The sequence below is a fragment of the Nerophis ophidion genome, linkage group LG01 (genome assembly GCF_033978795.1).
Source record: "Nerophis ophidion isolate RoL-2023_Sa linkage group LG01, RoL_Noph_v1.0, whole genome shotgun sequence".
Taxonomy (NCBI): Eukaryota; Metazoa; Chordata; class Actinopteri; order Syngnathiformes; family Syngnathidae; genus Nerophis; species Nerophis ophidion.
In genome coordinates this window covers 49,191,810-49,210,317 of record NC_084611.1, presented here as the reverse complement: position 1 = coordinate 49,210,317, position 18,508 = coordinate 49,191,810, and the positions used below count along the sequence as shown (strand labels likewise).

At 44.4% G+C, this 18,508-nt stretch overlaps 1 protein-coding gene across 7 annotated transcripts in view; it reads left to right on the top strand.

The window, feature by feature from the left end:
- The window catches only part of LOC133556192 (RNA binding protein fox-1 homolog 2-like), a 115,009-nt gene extending 97,000 nt beyond the window's left edge, over positions 1-18,009 (top strand). For 6 of the 7 annotated variants that reach the window (XR_009807475.1, XM_061905914.1, XM_061905902.1 and 3 more), the window contains 2 exons: positions 1,672-1,744; positions 7,690-18,009. Coding sequence is in view for 5 of the 7 variants with exons in the window: in XM_061905914.1 (XP_061761898.1) it covers positions 1,672-1,744; positions 7,690-7,734 (118 nt within the window). In the remaining 2 variants the exon portion in view is untranslated. Of the gene's footprint in view, positions 1-1,671; positions 1,745-7,689 lie in introns of those variants that run through there. The other variant, XR_009807473.1, reaches the window with a different exon arrangement.
- Positions 18,010-18,508: the final 499 nt, after the last annotated feature.

Sequence of the window (18,508 nt, the reverse complement as noted above, 5' to 3'; positions counted from 1 at the left end):
CCTGTAACTACTTGGTATTATAATAATAATAATAATAATAATACATTTTATTTGGTATATCGCTTTCCAGGATAAAAAAATTAAATATAAAACAGTTCAAAGTAATAATATAAAATATAGGAAGCATAAAAGCAGTACATTGGAAAATATATAATAATACTGGACATTTACAAGACAGGACATTACAAGACACAGAACATACAACACATTTAGGTATCGGATCCATGCCTAAATGTGTGGTATCATCTAAAACTAATGTCAAGTATCAAAGAAGAGAAGAATAAGTGATTATTACATTTTAACAGAAGTGTAGATAGAACCTGTTAAAAGAGAAAATAAGCAGATATTAACAGTAAATGAACAAGTAGATTTATAATCCATTTTTACAGTTTGTTGACAAAATAATAGGTGTATAAATGACACAATATGTTACTGCATACGTCAGCAGACTAATTAGGAGTCTTTGTTTGTTTACTTACTACTAAAAGACAAGTTGTCTAGTTTGTTCAACATTTTATGTAAAGACTGAATTACAGTAATAAACATATATTTCATGTACACTAAAATTTGTTGTTCAAATAAAGACAATAATGACATTTTTGTGGTCCCCTTTATTTAGAAAAGTATTGAAAAGTACCAAAAATTAGTCGGAGTTTTTTTCATAGTTTGGCCGGGGGTGCGACTTATACTCCAGAGCGACTTATGTATGAAATTATTAACACATCACTGTAAAATATCAAATAATATTATTTATCTCATTCGCGGAAGAGACGAAGAAATTGTCAGCAATCGTCACATACACGTCAACCAATAAGAATTCAGCGTGGGAGGGTCATGGCAGAAGTGCATTGTGGGTCATGGAATTATAAGTGCTATATGCTACTGTCGTAGCTATTAAAATTGATCATTTCAACGTTGGAGGTAACTTATAAAAACTGAGAAGGGCTGAACAAAAATGGCACCGAAACGGAAATCATGTACTGCGGATTACAAGCTGGGCGTAGTGAAATATGCAGCAGAAAACGACAAGAGGAAGTGGCGGGTACCCTTGGAGTTGGCAGGGTTGTTTGGATGCGACATCGAGGAACATTTCATGGGATTTATGGATTAGGAGTACTGATTGTTTGGTAAAGGTATAGCATGTTCTATATGTTATAGTTATTTGAATGACTCTTACCATAATATGTTACGTTAACATATCAGGCACCTTCTCAGTTGCTTATTTATGCCTCATATAAGGTACACTTTTTCAGCCTGTTGTTCACTATTCTTTATTTATTTAAAATTGCCTTTCAAATGTCTATTTTTGGTGTTGGATTTTATCAAATACATTTCCCACAAAAATGCTACTCATACTCCAGTCCGACGTATATATGTTTTTTTCCTTCTTTATAATGCATTTTCGGCCGGTGCGACGTACACTCCGCATCGACTTATAATCCGAAAAATACGGTATATTGTATTGGTTTTGGAAATGACAAATAGCAAAATGACCCCTGCATGCTTTCATTTTTCAGTGGAAAAAGTTAGGACACCTTTGCCCTAGCCAGATAGCAGCAACTGGGTGTGTCATTTTGTTAGGAATATTTCATCATCTTTCAATGTCTTTGTGCATTGTTGACTTTGTTTTACTTGACTTGATTTGAAAGACCGTTTTATTCCCTCCCAAAGCTACGGCCGAGTCTACACAGCTGACCCATACCACGCTGCTCTCACCCCAGCAGCCTACGGTGTTGGCGCCATGGTGAGTCCTTCAACGGATGATCTGAATATCTGCAAGTGGCACCTCAGAGATGACAACAGTCTCGGCTAATTGTTACGCAATACTTTGAGTTACAAACTTCCCCGCCAGCCCTGTAAGACTTGTTCTAAACATCCGATCTGACTCGCTAGCATTAGCTTGTAGCTAGAGCTAGATGTAACTAAGCATGGGAATGATCAGCAGTGGATGATAGTCATTGAATTAAAGAAAGGAATCATCAAAAACATACAAAGCCCAAAAGCAGTGAAGTTGTCACATTGTGTAAATCAGGGGTCACCAACCTTTTTGAAACCAAGAGCTACTTCTTGGGTACTGATTAATGCGAAGTGCAACCAGTTTGATACACACTTAAATAAATTGCCAGAAATAGCCAATATGCTCAATTTACCTTTAACTCTATGTTATTATTATAATTCATTATATTTTTCTTTGTGGAAACACTGATCATCTTAATGATTTCTCATAATAAATATATATAGAAACAAATAAATATATATTTTAAAAAAGGGTATTTCTGTCAGTCATTCCGTCGTACATTTTTTTTCCTTCTACGGAAGGTTTATTGTAGAGAATAAATGATTAAAAAAACACTTAATTGAACGGTTTAAAAGAGGAGAAAACACGAAAAAAATGAAAATTAAATTTTGAAACATAGTTTATCTTCAATTTTGACTCTTTAAAATTCAAAATTCAACCGGAAAAAAGAAGAGAAAAACTAGCTCATTCAAATCTTTTGGAAAAAATTAAAAACAAGAATTTATGGAACATCATTAGTCATTTTTCCTGATTAAGATTAATTTTAGAATTTTGAATGACGTGTTTTGCTGTGTACATACATCTACTGATGCCTCTGGACACATCTTCAGTGATGTGCCTGGAATCATCGGGTGTTTCGGGTCTTTCAACATCATACACCCTCCTCCAGGTGACCCAGCAGGGGCTGATCAGACCCCAGCTTGTGTCCAGATGGCTAGCTAGCTACCATGACTCCATGGCTCTCCCCTTTTGAGCCACAGCCATCTTGAGGCCCTCTCTGCCGCATCGGTGGTACTGCGGATGGCTCTCCTCCTTCTCTCTCCCTCGATGCCCAAAGTGCTGAAGGCTCTGGTCAAGGTGCGGGCTGAAAAACCCCTGCATCCAACCTCAACTGGGAGGCACCTCACTCTCCAGCCAGCCTGCTGACAGTCACTGACCAGTCCCGCGTACTTGGAGAGCTTCCTCTCAAAGGCTTCTTCCAGGCGGTCTTCCCATGGGACGGTCAGCTCCAGCAGCACTACCTGCTTGGTGGACTCAGACACGAGGACAATGTCTGGTCGCAGGGTGGTGACTGCAATGTGGCTGGGGAACTTCAGCTGATGTTCAAGGTCCACCAACAGCTGCCAGTCTCTTGCAGAGGTTAGAATGCCCGCAGAAGTTTTTCTGGCAGGGGTTGGCTGCTCCCCAGCTCTGACAAAGGCGATGATTTTCTTGGAGGGTCGGAACTGCTTCGCCCACACAAGTCCTGCGCTGATGGTTTCAGCAATGGTCTTAAGGACTTGGTCATGCCTCCAGCGGTACCGACCATCTCCAAGTGCCCTGGTGCAGCAGCTGAGGATGTGTTCCAGGGTTCCTCGCTTGGAACACAATGGGCATGCTGGTGTCTCTGCTATGCCCCATGTGTGCAGGTTAGATGGGCTTGGAAGCACATCGTACACTGCCTGGATGAGGAATTTAATGCGGTGGGGCTCGGCTTTCCACAGCTCGGCCCAGGTCACTTTCCTCTCAACCGCATTCTCCCATCTTGTCCAAGCACCCTGTTGCTTCAATCCCACTGCCTTGCAAGTTCTAATTTCCTCCACTGCAGCTCTCACCTCCTCCTGAACAAGGCAGCGCCCTTCCTTCCCGCTGGTTTTCAATTGGGGAATTGGAAAGGAGCCTAGCCCAGCTCTGCCTCGAGTGACCACTCCCACCAGGCTTCTTTGACGCAGCCTTGCCTCTGCCTCTTGAACTGCATCCTCAGCCCTCCACTTCCTACCAGTCCTCACTTGGATCCCTGCTTTAGCCACCTTCGGATCTCGTGAGTCCCTGAGCTGAACCACTTCTCTGGCTCTTGCTACCTTGAACTCTTCCTCCAAGGATTTGAAGGGCAGTTGCAGTTTGTTGGTGTTCCCGTAGAGTGCGAGGCTGCTCAGGCTCTTTGGTAATCCCAGCCATCTCCGGAGGTGGCTACTGACCCTCCTCTCTAAGGTCTCCACTGTTGAGATGGGGACTGCATAGACAAGGAGGGGCCACAGGATCCTGGGAAGAATGCCATGTTGGTAGACCCAGGCTTTGAACTTTCCAGGTAGGCCTGACTTGTCCACGGATTTCAGCCAGCCATCCAACTCAGTGCAGGTCGACTGGATAGATGTGGTATCTCTCAGAGAGCTGTCAAAAACCTTGCCCAAGCTCTTGACTGGCTTCTCTGTGATGGTTGGAATGGCTGTGCCTGTGATGTTAAACCGGAACTTGTCTTCCACCTTCCCTTACCTCAGCACCATAGACCTTGATTTGGCTGGCTTGAAACGCATCCGGGCCCACTCCATCACCTTTTCGAGTCCCTTCAGAATCCACCGGCAGCCTGGGACTGATTCTGTCATGACAGTGAGGTCATCCATGAACGCCCTGATGGGTGGTTGCCGTTGTCCGGATTTCGATAGAGGCCCTCTGCACTCTGGCTCAGCAGACTTGGTGAGCATGTTCATGGCCAGGGAGAATAGTGTCACAGAGATAGTGCACCCTGTGATGATACCGATCTCCACCTTGTGCCAACGAGATGTTATTGCTCCCGAGGAGACTCTCATCCTGAAATTGGTGTAGTAATCAGCAATGAGGTCTCTACATCTGCTGGGGACATGATGTTTTGTTAATGTGAGCTGAACCAGCTTGTGTGGAATGGAGCCGAATGCATTTGCCAGGTCAAGCCAAAGCACTGACAGGTCGCCCTTGTTCTCTCTTGCCTCTCGAATGAGCTGTGTCACTACACCGGTATGCTCCAGACAGCCTGGCATTCCTGAAATGCCTCCCTTCTGGACAGATGTGTCGATGTAGGTGTTCTGACCCAGGTAGGTACACAGCCGTTTGGAAACAGTGCTGAAGAATATCTTTGCCTCGACGCACAGCAGGGAGATGATGCGGAACTGGTCTAGCTGGGTGGAGTTTTCCTCCTTCGGGATCCACACCCCTTCAGCTACTCTCCATTGTTCTGGGATCCTCCCTCTTCTCCAGAAGACTCGCAGGATTTTCCACAGACGCAGCAGGATTTTGGGACAGTTCTTATACACTTTGTATGAAGTGCCACTTGGTCCTGAAGCAGAGCGTGCCCTTGCTCTGCGGACAACCTCCCTGACTTCCTTTAGCTGCAGTTCTGACATGTCAAACTGCACCTCCGGTTCAGGGGGGTCTATGAGGATGTTACACTCTCCCAACTCCTGCTCTCTTGCGGGGTCGCTGTACGTCTGCTTCAGATGTTGGTCTATGTCTTCCTGCGAGGAGGCAAGTTTACCACTGCGCTTCTGCCCCAACAAATCCTTAGTGAACTTGAAGGGGTTGGAGATAAAGGCAGCACGCTTGCGTGCCCTCTCACGGCGTCGCCTCCAATGCCACTCAGCCCGGCGAAGAACCCTGATCTTATTCCGCAGGATGCACATTAGCTGGGCCATGCCAATACGTTCCTTATCTCCGGCCTTCTTGTATTGGGACTTCAGTGCTTTCATCTCCTGCCTGATGTTGTGGATCCTCACAGCTCTTTGATTCTTTGAGTACGTTGTTCCGGAGCTTTTCTTCTCCTCCTCGCCGAATCGTTCAGCAGCGATACTGACAATGATTGTTGTCATAGCTTGGAGCTTCCCGTCAGCCTCTCCCTTTACCGTTGCCTCCAGAATTTGGTCGACATCGTCATCGAACTGCTTCCACAATGAGGCCATGCTAGCTGCTGGCCATTTGATCCGCCTCCTGTCAGATTTGATGCTCAAGGGATTAGTTTCCAACACTTGGAGGTTCCGGGCACTATGGGGTGACTCCGGGCCTGGCTCCTCCTGCGTCTCACCAGGTTGCACACCTGTGCGATGTGTTGCTTCTTCTCCCAACAGGCACTTCATCCTCGCTCGGTGGATCTTTAGGCCGTGGATGTTCTTGCAGACTTTACCGCATGTACACTGCATGCTCATAGTCGTTTGTCCATTGCTTGGGTCTGTTGCCGTTGTGTCCGTCCGACCGGGGTGCTCATCCTCCCCCCCTCTCGGGCACCCCTGGGGGTATTTTTCCATTAAGTTCATCGTAGCTTTGTTGGGAATCCTCCTCTCAGAGGACACAGATTGGGTTGCCAGCCCGTTCTGCCCCGGTTGCCGTCTCTCCGAGCTGTCACTGACTCTCCAGTAGTCACCACACTCTTCATGGTTGTCATCCAGTCTTTCCTGGCTGTCACTGATAACTCAGGGTATTCGCTGTGTACATACATCTACTGATGCCTCTGGACACATCTTCAGTGATGTGCCTGGAATCATCGGGTGTTTCGGGTCTTTCAACATCATACACCCTCCTCCAGGTGACCCAGCAGGGGCTGATCAGACCCCAGCTTGTGTCCAGATGGCTAGCTAGCTACCATGACTCCATGGCTCTCCCCTTTGAGCCACAGCCATCTTGAGGCCCTCTCTGCCGCATCGGTGGTACTGCGGATGGCTCTCCTCCTTCTCTCTCCCTCGATGCCCAAAGTGCTGAAGGCTCTGGTCAAGGAGCGGGCTGCAAAACCCCTGCATCCAACCTCAACTTAAATAGGTTAAAATCAAAACTTCACTTTGTTGGAATATATAACCAATTGGACCAAGCTATATTTCTAACAAAGACAAATCATTATTTCTTCTAGATTTTCCAGGACAAAAATTTTAAAATAAATTCAAAAGACTTTGAAATAAGATTCAAATTTGATTCTACAGACTTTCTAGATTTGCCAGAATAATTTTTTTGAATTTTAATCATAATAAGTTTGAAGAAATATTTCACAAATATTCTTCGTCAAAAAAAAAAAACAGAAGCTAAAATGAAGAACTAAATTAAAACGTATTTATTATTCTTTACAATAAAACAAATAAATTTACTTGAACATTGATTTAAATTGTCAGGAAAGGAGAGGAAGGAATTTAAAAGGTAAGAAGGTATATGTGTTTAAAAATCCTAAAATCGTTTTTAAGGTTGTATTTTTTCTTTAAAATTGTTTTTCTAAAAGTTATAAGAAGCAAAGTAAAAAAAAAAAGAATTTATTTAAACAAGTGAAGACCAAGTCTTTAAAATATTTTCTTGGATTTTCAAATTCTATTTGAGTTTTGTCTCTCATAGAATTAAAAATGTTGAGCAAAGCGAGACCAGCTTGCTAGTAAATAAATGAAATTTAAGAAATAGAGGCAGCTCACTGGTAAGTGCTGCTATTTGAGTTATTTTTAGAACAGGCCAGCAGGCGACTCATCTGGTCCTTACGGGCGACCTGGTGCCCGCGGGCACCGCGTTGCTGACCCCTGGTGTAAATGGTAAATAAAATAGAATACCATGATTTGCAAATCCTTTTCAACTTATATTCAATTGGATAGACTGCAAAGACAAGATATTTCTTGTTCACACTGGTAGATTGTTATTTTTTGCAAATATTAGCTCATTTGGAATTTAATGCCTGCGACATGTTTCAAAAAAGCTGAGGCAAGTGGCAAAAAAGACTGAGAAAAGTTGAGGAATGCTCATCAAGGACTTACAGTATTTGGAACATCCCACAGGTGAACATGCTAATTGGGAACAGGTGGGTGCCATGATTGGCTATAAAAGCAGCTTCCACGAAATGCTCAGTCGTTCACAAACAAACAAACAAACAAAAAAAGAATTGTCCACGCAAGATGAGGTGCAGTAATGTGTTGTTTCCACAGGCGGCGCTGTACAGAGGAGGCTACAGTAGATTCACCCCCTACTAGAGACTTCTTCTTGTGGAGGTGGACTACACCCAGACAGGTCCCATGTTTCTTAAGTAGAGGAATGCTTTAAGACTGATGACATTACATTCAAAAGGTAAAAAAAAAAGTTAAATGCACGGCTGTATTATAGTCCCCCCTCACCCAACCCCCACGGCACAAGACTGAAGATGGAGCCCAGATGTTCTTCCAAAGGCCCTTTTTCTTGACCTTCTAACCTTCCTCGGCCATCTGAGTGACGTGCACGTTCAAGCCAGCTAGAAAAGTTCCCCTTCAAAGAGGGGGAAAAAATCAAAATCCCCACTGATGGATTGGTCCCGAGTGGAAGTGGGGGGGAAGGATCCACTCCCACTGTGCTCCTGGAGAGTGAGTAGGTCCAGGGAGGTAGCCTCCGCTCGTCTTAGCAGACCTTTAAAAATTGCTCTAATGCAAATTCATTAGCTTAGAGGCAAATTTCTAATGGCTGAATTTATTCTCCCTTTTTCATTCTTGCAAACATTTCCTTTGTTGGCCGCCCGCTACTCTTGATTTAGGAAGAAATGCTGCAAACAAAACACTTTGTTCAAAATACTCTACTTCCTCTTTTAGTGGCTTTGCTTTACTGCGCTGCCCAGAAAAGGCCTGTCAGAAAATAAATTTTTGATTCCTATTTTAACAGAAAATTATTTTATTAATTGTTTTAATCCGTCCGATCATGTTGTTGATTTCGACCACGTGTCCAACTCCCCACGCCTCATTTAACGTGGCCTGGGAATAATGACATCTTTTTCATTTTTGGATTACTGTATTTTTCAGACGACAAAGCATACTGGTATATAAAACACACCCACTACATTTTAGAACAAATAAATGTTTGTCCATATATTAGTCGCACCGGACTATAAGTGGCAGATATATATGTTGTGAAATGACTTATATACACATAAATATTCTGTAAATGTTTATTTACATACCTTAATAGTTTCCAAACAGTGACAAGGCAGTAAAACGGCATATCAAACAAAACAGAAGTCATAGTCATGGACCCACTTTAATTAAAGTAGCAATAATTGTCACACACACACACACACACTAGGTGTGGCGCACTTATTCCCTGCATTTGACTCATCACCCTTGATCACCCCCTGGGAGGTGAGGGGAGCAGTGGGCATCAGCGATTGCCGCGCCGGGAATAATTTTTGGTCCTTTAACCCCCAATTCCAACCCTTGATGCTGAGTGCCAAGCAGGGAGATATTGGCTCCCATTTTTATAGTCTTTGGTATGACTCAGTTGGGGTTTAAACCCACAGCCTACCCATCTCAGGGCGGACACTCTAACCACAAGGCCACTGCGTAGGTATACCAGTTGCGCAAGCTAGCTCTCCAATGAGCCAAACAGACTCAACGTTTTGGTGAATTTACTGAGGAATTTGTAAAAGTGAAACCTAACAAAAGAAAATGCCGCTGTAAGTTATTAACACTAATGCAGACACTTGTAAACATGTTAGCATATTAGCTAATGCTAACGATGCTAACTTGATTGCATTACGATAGCACGTATGCATGAAAGCTCTCCTACAGACATCACACATGCCACGCTTTAGTAAGTACGAATTGTTTTAGTTATATTGTAAAACTTACACACGTTTGTAGTGATGCATGAAGAATCCATACGAGTAGAAAAGCTATGGACAAGTTTACATCCGGTTCAAGGCATCAAAACAGAAAGTTTATTTTTAACCCGCAGGGGAATGAATCTGTCCAAAAGATGGCGCCAGAGCACAAACAATTTCAACGTCTCTGCTTGTGTTTCATGAAAATCATTGAACACAAAACATTATGGCCGTTAGCGAAAAACATCCATAAATAAGCTGCATAATTTTATTGAAAAGCGTTAATAAAAGTATAAAAATGTTGTATGGAATTTACAGTAATAAGTCTATCAAGCACTTTTTTCTGTTTTTTTTTTAGCTAGCTTAACTATTGTCAAGCCTGCTCGCTTGCGCTAAGTGTTTAACGTGTGGCCCTCCAGTGATAATAATACGTTATAATGGTACTTAACGCATTTTGCCATAATGGATGTGATTATTATTAACTTTGGGGTGGGGCGGGGCTCCACAGTGTGTGTTGGCTGCTAGTTGCTTGTCAGCCGGGGGGGCTCCAAATAAATGCAGCATTAATGAGTGATGGCCGTCATTTTAATTCGTACTGTCCCATTGTGTAAACTTGAGCTTTACAGATGCCACCTGAGGCAGTCATTTGCGTTAGGACGCTTAAGTGGATGTTTATTTGGCAGCTGGCGGCTATTTAGGTGGGGCCACTATTAGAGGAGATACAGTATTAATACTTCTGCTCATCGCAGAAGATTTTCTGCGTCTGTTGATCCAACACGACATGAGTACAATCACCACGACAACACTACACGCTGACGACACTACTTTTCAACTACTGTCCACCTTTTAGATGGTTTATTTTCCCCCCCGACGCTCCGTCTTTAGCGAGCGAGTCCGACTAACGTCGAAGTCTTCCTGGGAGAGAAGCATAGATCATTGTTTGACATGCAAACACATTACTTACTCTTGTGCACATTTCTATACTCTTTTATTCCGTATTTACAAATGTGGCTTTTTCTTTTTGGCTTTTGTTTTCGTTCCAAAGATTTGTAGAAAGCACATTTTTCGGATTATATGTATAAATATATTATCTCCTTTATGTCATAATCCTATTGCTGTCTTGATTTACTTTGTTTTATATATATATAAATACGTTTATATATATGTATATATATATGTATATATATATATATATATATATATATATATATATATATATATATATATATATATATATATACATATGCAAGTGTTGTTCTTTCTAAGGAGTTAGTTTTTGAATGGGAACCATTTGGAGTAAATGCTAAGTGCTAGCGAGAGGCTAGCACGCGCATGTGACACTAGCAGACTGTTTATGTTTGTTTAGCATGGCAAGAGGTTTTAGTCATTCTATTTTCAGCCGCCAAAGCGGTGGTCTCAAACTTAAGGCCCGGGGGCCGTATTTAGTGGCCCTCTACTTAACTTCATAGTCTAGTGCAAAGGTGCCTATCTCGAGGTCTGGGGGGGCCAGATCTGACCTGCCACATCATTTTATAGAACTTTATTATCCATCTCTGAATATTTGTGTATGTATATACAGTATATATATATATATATGTACATATGTATGTATGTATGTACATATATATGTATGTATAAGTGTACATATATGTATATATACATGTATGTACATGTATGTGCATATATGTAAATGTGTATGTACATATTCGTATACCTGTATGTATGTGTGTGTGTGTATATATATATTATATATATACACACACACATATATGTATGTACATATGTGTATATATACATATATGTACATATGTGTGTTTGTATACATGTAAGTATATATATGTGTGTATAAGTACATATATGTATGTCATGTTCGTCCTTCGTTTTCAAAGATGACCAGGTGACTTCACGTTGATTTGTGTGTGCGAAGATGTGCTGATGAGGCCAATCCTTGCACGGAATGACCGGCTGCAGTGAGTGCAGGTTATGGCTCGGGGTTGGCGGGCTGAGAGGGAGGAACAGTCTCTTGTCTTGCGCAGCTGTCGCTTCTTTACGGCTTCATGAATCCGTTTTTCCTCGAAGTCTGCTACACCATGCCAGACTGCAGAGCGCCAGTTTGAATGGTGTTGGGCAACGGCTTCCCAGGTCTCTGGGTCCAGACCACAGCCCTTGAGACTGGTTTTTAGGGTGTCCTTAAAGCGTTTCCGCTGTCCGCCGCGTGAGTGCTTTCCATGGTGCAGTTCACCGTACAGAAGCATTTTTGGTAGGCGTTCGTTTGACATACGGCAGACATGGCCAGCCCATCTCAGCTGGGAACGCTTGAGGATGGCATAGATGCTCTCCATCTCAGCCCTGTGGAGGACCTCAGTGTCTGGGATCTTGTCCTGCCACCTGATAGTGAGCGGCTTCCTGAGGGATCTCATGTGGAAGGCGTTAAGTTGTTTAGCATGCCGGCTGTATACAGTCCAGGTCTCACAGGCATACAGCAGGGCAGGTAGGACAACAGCACGATAGACCTTTAGTTTGGTCCGTAGGCTGAGCCCTCTGCGCTCCCAGACAGAACTGCGGAGTCGGCCGAATGCAGCACTTCCATGCGCTATCCTATGCATGACTTCCTCGTCAATGTTGCCCATGCGTGACAAGGTGCTACTCAGGTAGACAAACTTTTCAGCAGCTTTGAGGTCCTCACCATTCACGCTGACGAGGGGCTCAGTGTACGGGTTTCCAGCAGCGGGTTGATGCATCACCTCTGTTTTCTTTGTACTGATGGTGAGTCCAAAGTCTGAGCATGCTGTGGCGAAGCTGATCATGCTCAGTTGCATTTCCACCTCGTTGGAAGCATGCAGTACACAGTCGTCTGCAAAGAGGTAGTCGTGAACCTTGGTGGTCTTTACTTTTGTTTTTGCCTGGAGTCTTCGCAGATTAAACAGCTTGCCATCAGTACGGTAGCACAGGTCTATCCCCATATCCCCAGACCGGAAATCATCTGTCAGCATGGCTGAGAATATCATGCTAAACAGAGTGGGTACCAGAACACAGCCTTGTTTGACTCCATTTTCCACATGGAAAGGCTCAGATGATGTGCCGTTGTCCTGGACTTGTGCCTGCATTCCATCATGGAATTCACGGACCACGTTTATGAAAATGTTTGAGCAGCCAAACTTGGCCATGATCTTCCAGAGGCCCGCTCGGCTGACAGTGTCGAAGGCCTTCGTCAGATCTACAAAGGTGGAGTATAGAGTGACGTTCTGTTCTCGGCACTTCTCTTGGAGTTGGCGAGCGGCGAAGATCATGTCGACTGTACCACGACCCTGCCTGAATCCACATTGGCTCTCCGGTAGGAGGTCTTCGTGTTCAAGATGTTCCGTCAGGCGGTTTAGCAGAATTCTGGCCAGGATCTTTCCTGCTACAGACAGCAGAGCAATACCGCGGTGGTTGTTGCAGTCCTGCCGGTTGCCCTTGCATTTGTATAAATGGACGATGCAGGCGTCTTTGAACTCCTGGGGCAGCTTCCCTTGGTTCCACATGGTGCAGAATAGGGCTACCAGTTGTTTGGTCAGAGGTGGCCCACCAACTGTGTACATTTCTGCTGTAATCGCATCAGCACCAGGTGCTTTGGCATTTGGAAGTCCACTGATGGCTTTGATGACCTCAACTTCCGCTGATGGTTCGTCAAGGGAGGTGTTGACAGGGACTTGAGGGAGGCGTGCAAGGGCTTCCTCATTAATGGCTGAGGGGCGGTTGAGAACACAGTGGAAGTGCTCAGCCCAGCGCTCAAGGATCTTCTCTCTGTCTGTGACCAGTGTGCTGCCATCAGCACTGAGGAGAGGGGAAGATCCTGATGTTGTGGGCCCATAGATCGCCTTGAGGGTGCAATAGAACTTCTTGCTGTCATTCTGGTCTGCATAGTACTGAATCTCGTCAGATTTTCGGCAGAGCCAGTCGTCCTGCATCCGACGCAGCTCTCGCTGGATGGTTGCTTTGATGTTCTTGAGAGCAGACTGTTTTTGAGAGGATGTTGGATCGCTGAGGTGGGCTTTGTGCAGACGATGTTTCTCATGGAGAAGATCTCTGATGTGATCATCATTCTCATCAAACCAGTCCTGTTGCCTACGGGCTGTAGATCCTACTGAATTGAGAGCAGCAGTGTAGACGGTGTCTCTGAACGCAGCCCAGTCCTCCTCGAGGTTCCCAGAGGGTTTCAGGTCCTGCAGTTTGCTGGTGAGCTCTTCAGTCAGCGATTGCTTGACAGAGGCATCGGTGAGCCTGGAAACGTTCAAGCGCTTCGGAAATTTGGAACCTTGAGGCCTTCTGGGAGGATGGATCTTGATATTCAGCTTAGACACAAGGAGCCTATGGTCAGTCCAGCACTCTGCACCACACACCGCCTTTGTAACCCTGACATCCTGTCTGTCCCTTTGCCTCACGATGACATAGTCCAGTAGGTGCCAGTGTCTTGAGCGGGGATGCATCCATGAGGTCCTGTTGCGCTTTGGAAGGCTGAAAACTGAGTTTGTGATCAAGAGCTCATGTGCCGCACAGGTCTCCAGCAGAAGGGTGCCATTGCTGTTACAGCTGCCCATGCCATTTTTGCCAAGGACTCCTTCCCGTGACTTATGATCAGTGCCGACCCTGGCATTGAAGTCACCGAGGATGATGAGCTTGTCTGCCCTGGGCACTGCTGCGATGGTAGCGTTCAGGTCTTCATAGAACCTCTCCTTGACATCGTCTGTGTTCGTCATCGTGGGAGCATAGGCACTGATGAGTGTGGCAGACTGTTTCCCTGGAAGAGGCAGGCGCAGCGTCATCAGGCGGTCACTGACGCCTTTGGGAAGTGCAGCCAGTTTACTGACCAAGTTGGATTTAATGGCAAAGCAAACTCCTGCCTCACGCCGCTCTGCTTCAGTGCGGCCTATCCAGAAGAATGTATAGCCAGCACCAGTCTCTGTCAGCTGTCCCTCTCCAGCTAGACGTGTTTCGCTGAGAGCAGCGATCTGAATGCCATATCGGTCCAGCTCTCTGGCGATCAGGGCAGTACTCCTCTCAGGTCTTGATAGGTCACCAGCCCTATCAAGAAGTGTGCGCACATTCCATGCGCCAAGGGTGATCGGTGTCACCTTTTTCTTGTTTCCTTTTTTCTTACCGCTAGTTATGGGACTCCTGCCAGCTGTGGCTAGCTGGCCAGGAAGAGGTGAGGCAGGCAATTTTTGGGGCACTTTTTCTAGCCCGTTCCTCATGCCAGGAGGTAGGCAGTGCATACCTAAAGAGGGCTGCCTATTCGCTCGGGGGGCTGCCGAAGTCCAGTGCTGCCTCAGTCATTGGACAGCGACCCTTTGGCCCGAGCCGCCTGCGTGCGAGTTTGTGACTATGGCTTCCAGTGAAGTCCACACCTGCCACTTCGTCACGTGCCGACGCCGCAGGACTTGGGTGAGGGTGGGGGAGATTGCGGGGGTTGTGTGTGAAGTCATGACTTGCGCAGTGCATTGGATTTAAGTGAGGGTGGGTTGTGCAGCGCCGACCTCACTCTCTCGCCCGAGTCCACCTGTATCCAGTGGCAAGACATAGTCGAGACGGCTGGAGGTGGATCCAGGTGCAGTGGATGGCCTGGACACATTGTAACATAACACATCCAGCCCGAAGCGCTCCACAGAGCCTGCTGGTGTCGCCATTCAGCCCATTGAACCTCTGAGGGGTTCTTCCGCGCAGTCAGCCGAGAACCAGTCTTCTATCCAAGTGTGCTGGCTAGGCTAGGCACCACGGGAAGTGCCATACAGGCATGCAGGAGGACCAGGACTATCAGTAGGGATATTTCCTTAGCCGGAGGACCCTTGCTGAGGTAAGGTGCTACCTCTCTACAGCCTGCGGTTGTAGTTTAACGTCATACCCAGGACAAAATATGTACATATGTGTGTTTATATACATGTAAGTATATATATGTGTGTATAAGTACATGTATGTATGTATATATATATATATGTGTGTATATACACACACACGTATATATGTATGGATACATGTATGTACATATGTGTATATATACATGTACTGTATGTACATATATGTGTGTATATATACATGTATGTACATATATGTGTATATATACATGTATGATACGTGTGTTTGTGTACATGTATGTACATGTGTATATATACATGTATATACATATGTATATATATATTTATATGCATATATACATGTACATATATATACACACACATGTATATATACATATACATATGTATGCATTTATGTGTATAAATCTATATACAATATACATATAAACTATTTTTTATATATGTAGACACACGTATATGTATATGTACATATAAACTAATGTTGCAAAAAATAATATATATTCCAATTTTTTGTTGAAATGAAAACTTAAATATATACTTGATTTATGATTTGAAAGCACGTTATTCATCAAATTATACAGTTGAAAAAATGAAAATAGAATTTACAATAAAATGTTACTGTTGAAAAACAGTGGGACACTTTTTACATGTACAATAATACGCTGTAAGCTTTAAGCTAGTAAAAACAAAACGAAAAACTGTTCAGTTGCCAGAACTTTACTGTAAATTTTGAAACAACATTCAGGTGACAGCGGCCAGTTTTTCAGTGTACGTAACAACATGTGTAACAGTCTAGTGTGTATAACATTTAGGAAGTGCAGGGTGCCCCCCCCCCCCCACCCACAAACCCCACCCCCCCAAGCAAGCAGGAGTGACGATAATGTTAAACTTGTGTCACGACTGGCCCCCGGCGACATTGAGTTTGAGGCCCCCGCTCTTTTGTTCCGTACATTTCAAGAGCGCACACATCCTCACTTCTGAGTAAGAATCCTCCCCAAAAATTTTATGTGCCGCTCATAAATAAGTTTTTTTTTCTTTTTTTGTCTTGAAATCTCTTCATTGAGAAAGTGCTGTGGACTAATTTAGGCTAAAAGAGGAGCCAAAGACGCTAACAGAAGTGGCGTGCACGTTCCACTGGAGCACAGGCACGTTCCACTGGAGTAACAGAAGTGGCGTGCACGTTCCACTGGAGCACAGGCACGTTCCACTGGAGTAACAGAAGGGGCGTGCACGTTCCACTGGAGTAACAGAAGTGGCGTGCACATTCCACAGGAGTAGAGGCACGTTCTAGAGGAGTAGCAGAAGTGCAGTGTACGTTCCACTGGAGTAACAGGAGTGGCGTGCACATTCCACAGGAGTAGAGGCACGTTCCACAGGAGCAGAGGCACGTTCTAGAGGAGTAGCAGAAGTGCAGTGTACGTTCCACTGGAGTAACAGGAGTGGCGTGCACATTCCACAGGAGTAGAGGCACGTTCCATAGGAGCAGAGGCACGTTCTAGAGGAGTAGCAGGAGTGCAGTGTACGTTCCACTGGAGTAACAGGAGTGGCGTGCACGTTCCACAGGAGTAACAGAAGTGTTGTGCACGTACCACAGGAGTAGATGCACGTTCTAGAGGAGTAACAGGAGTGGTGTGCACGTTCCACAGGAGTAGAGACACGGTCTGGAGGAGTAAGAGAAGTGGCGTGCATGCTCCACTGGAGTAGAGACATGTTCTAGAGGAGTAACAGAAGTGGCGTGCATGTTCCACTGAAGTAACAGAAGTGGCGTGCACGTTCCACAGGAGTAGAGACACGTTCTAGAGGAGTTACAGAAGTGGGGTGCACGTTCCACTGGAGTAACAGAAGTGGCGTGCACGTTCCACTGGAGTACAGGCATGTTGCACTGGAATAGAAGCACGTTCCAGAGGAGTAACAGAAGTGGCGTGCACATTCGACAGGAGTAGAGGCACGTTCTAGAGGGGTAGAGGCACGTTCCACAGGAGTAGAGGCACGTTCCTTTGGAATAGAGGCACGTTCCAGAGGAGTAACAGAAGTGGTGTGCACGTTCCACAGGAGTAGAGACACGGTCTGGAGGAGTAAGAGAAGTGGCGTGCATGCTCCACTGGAGTAGAGACATGTTCTAGAGGAGTAACAGAAGTGGCGTGCATGTTCCACTGAAGTAACAGAAGTGGCGTGCACGTTCCACAGGAGTAGAGACACGTTCTAGAGGAGTTACAGAAGTGGGGTGCACGTTCCACTGGAGTAACAGAAGTGGCGTGCACGTTCCACTGGAGTACAGGCATGTTGCACTGGAATAGAAGCACGTTCCAGAGGAGTAACAGAAGTGGCGTGCACATTCGACAGGAGTAGAGGCACGTTCTAGAGGGGTAGAGGCACGTTCCACAGGAGTAGAGGCACGTTCCTTTGGAATAGAGGCACGTTCCAGAGGAGTAACAGAAGTGGTGTGCACGTTCCACAGGAGTAGAGGCACGTTTCACTGGAATAGAGGCACGTTATAGAGGAGTAACAGAAGTGGCGTGCACGTTCCACAGGAGTAGAGGCACGTTTTAGAGGCATGTACTACCCAGCATGAGGATATGTATGGAGAACACAAGTAGTTTTGCATGAATCTCCTCTTTGATGTCTGACATCTGCAAAGTTTTCTCCAATGAAAGGCAGCTAGCTCGCAGTCATGTTCTCCATGTTCTCCTCCTGGAAAGTGGCCCTTCTTCTTCTATTTCTTCTTCTTCTTCTTTTCCCTCCCAATGACTGAGTTGGAGTGCGTTTGATGCCATTGTTTGTTTTGTTATTGAATGTCCATATCAACTTTGATATAAAATGTTTTCTTGTGCTTCTTTTCTTGTCTGCCTCCTTCATTGAAGACTCCAGTATGATGAGAGAACTAGTCGTCATGATTCGATCTCACCTCTCACCTCTCACCTCGCTCTTAAACAATCTCGTCAAATATAGAAAAGCATGTGATAATCACAAAGATAATCATTTAACACACAAACCTTAGGCTTTGGTCAGGCTGATTAGAAAATAAAGTACTAAGTAGATGTACTGCATGAGAACATAATTCTAAATGACTGAATAAATACTTTTATATACAATTATGCTAAAAATAATTAAATGCAAATAATACATTTAAATAGAATTTAAATAAATTATTATAAAAAATAATTATATATATATATATATATATTTCTTAAACTGTCAACAAAAGTAAAATGTATTCCAACTAAATTAATAATAATGTTTCTTAAATAAACTGTCAATAAAAATAAAACAAATTCTAACTAAATAGATCATAAAATATATATTAAATAAATGAATTCCAACTAAACAATATAT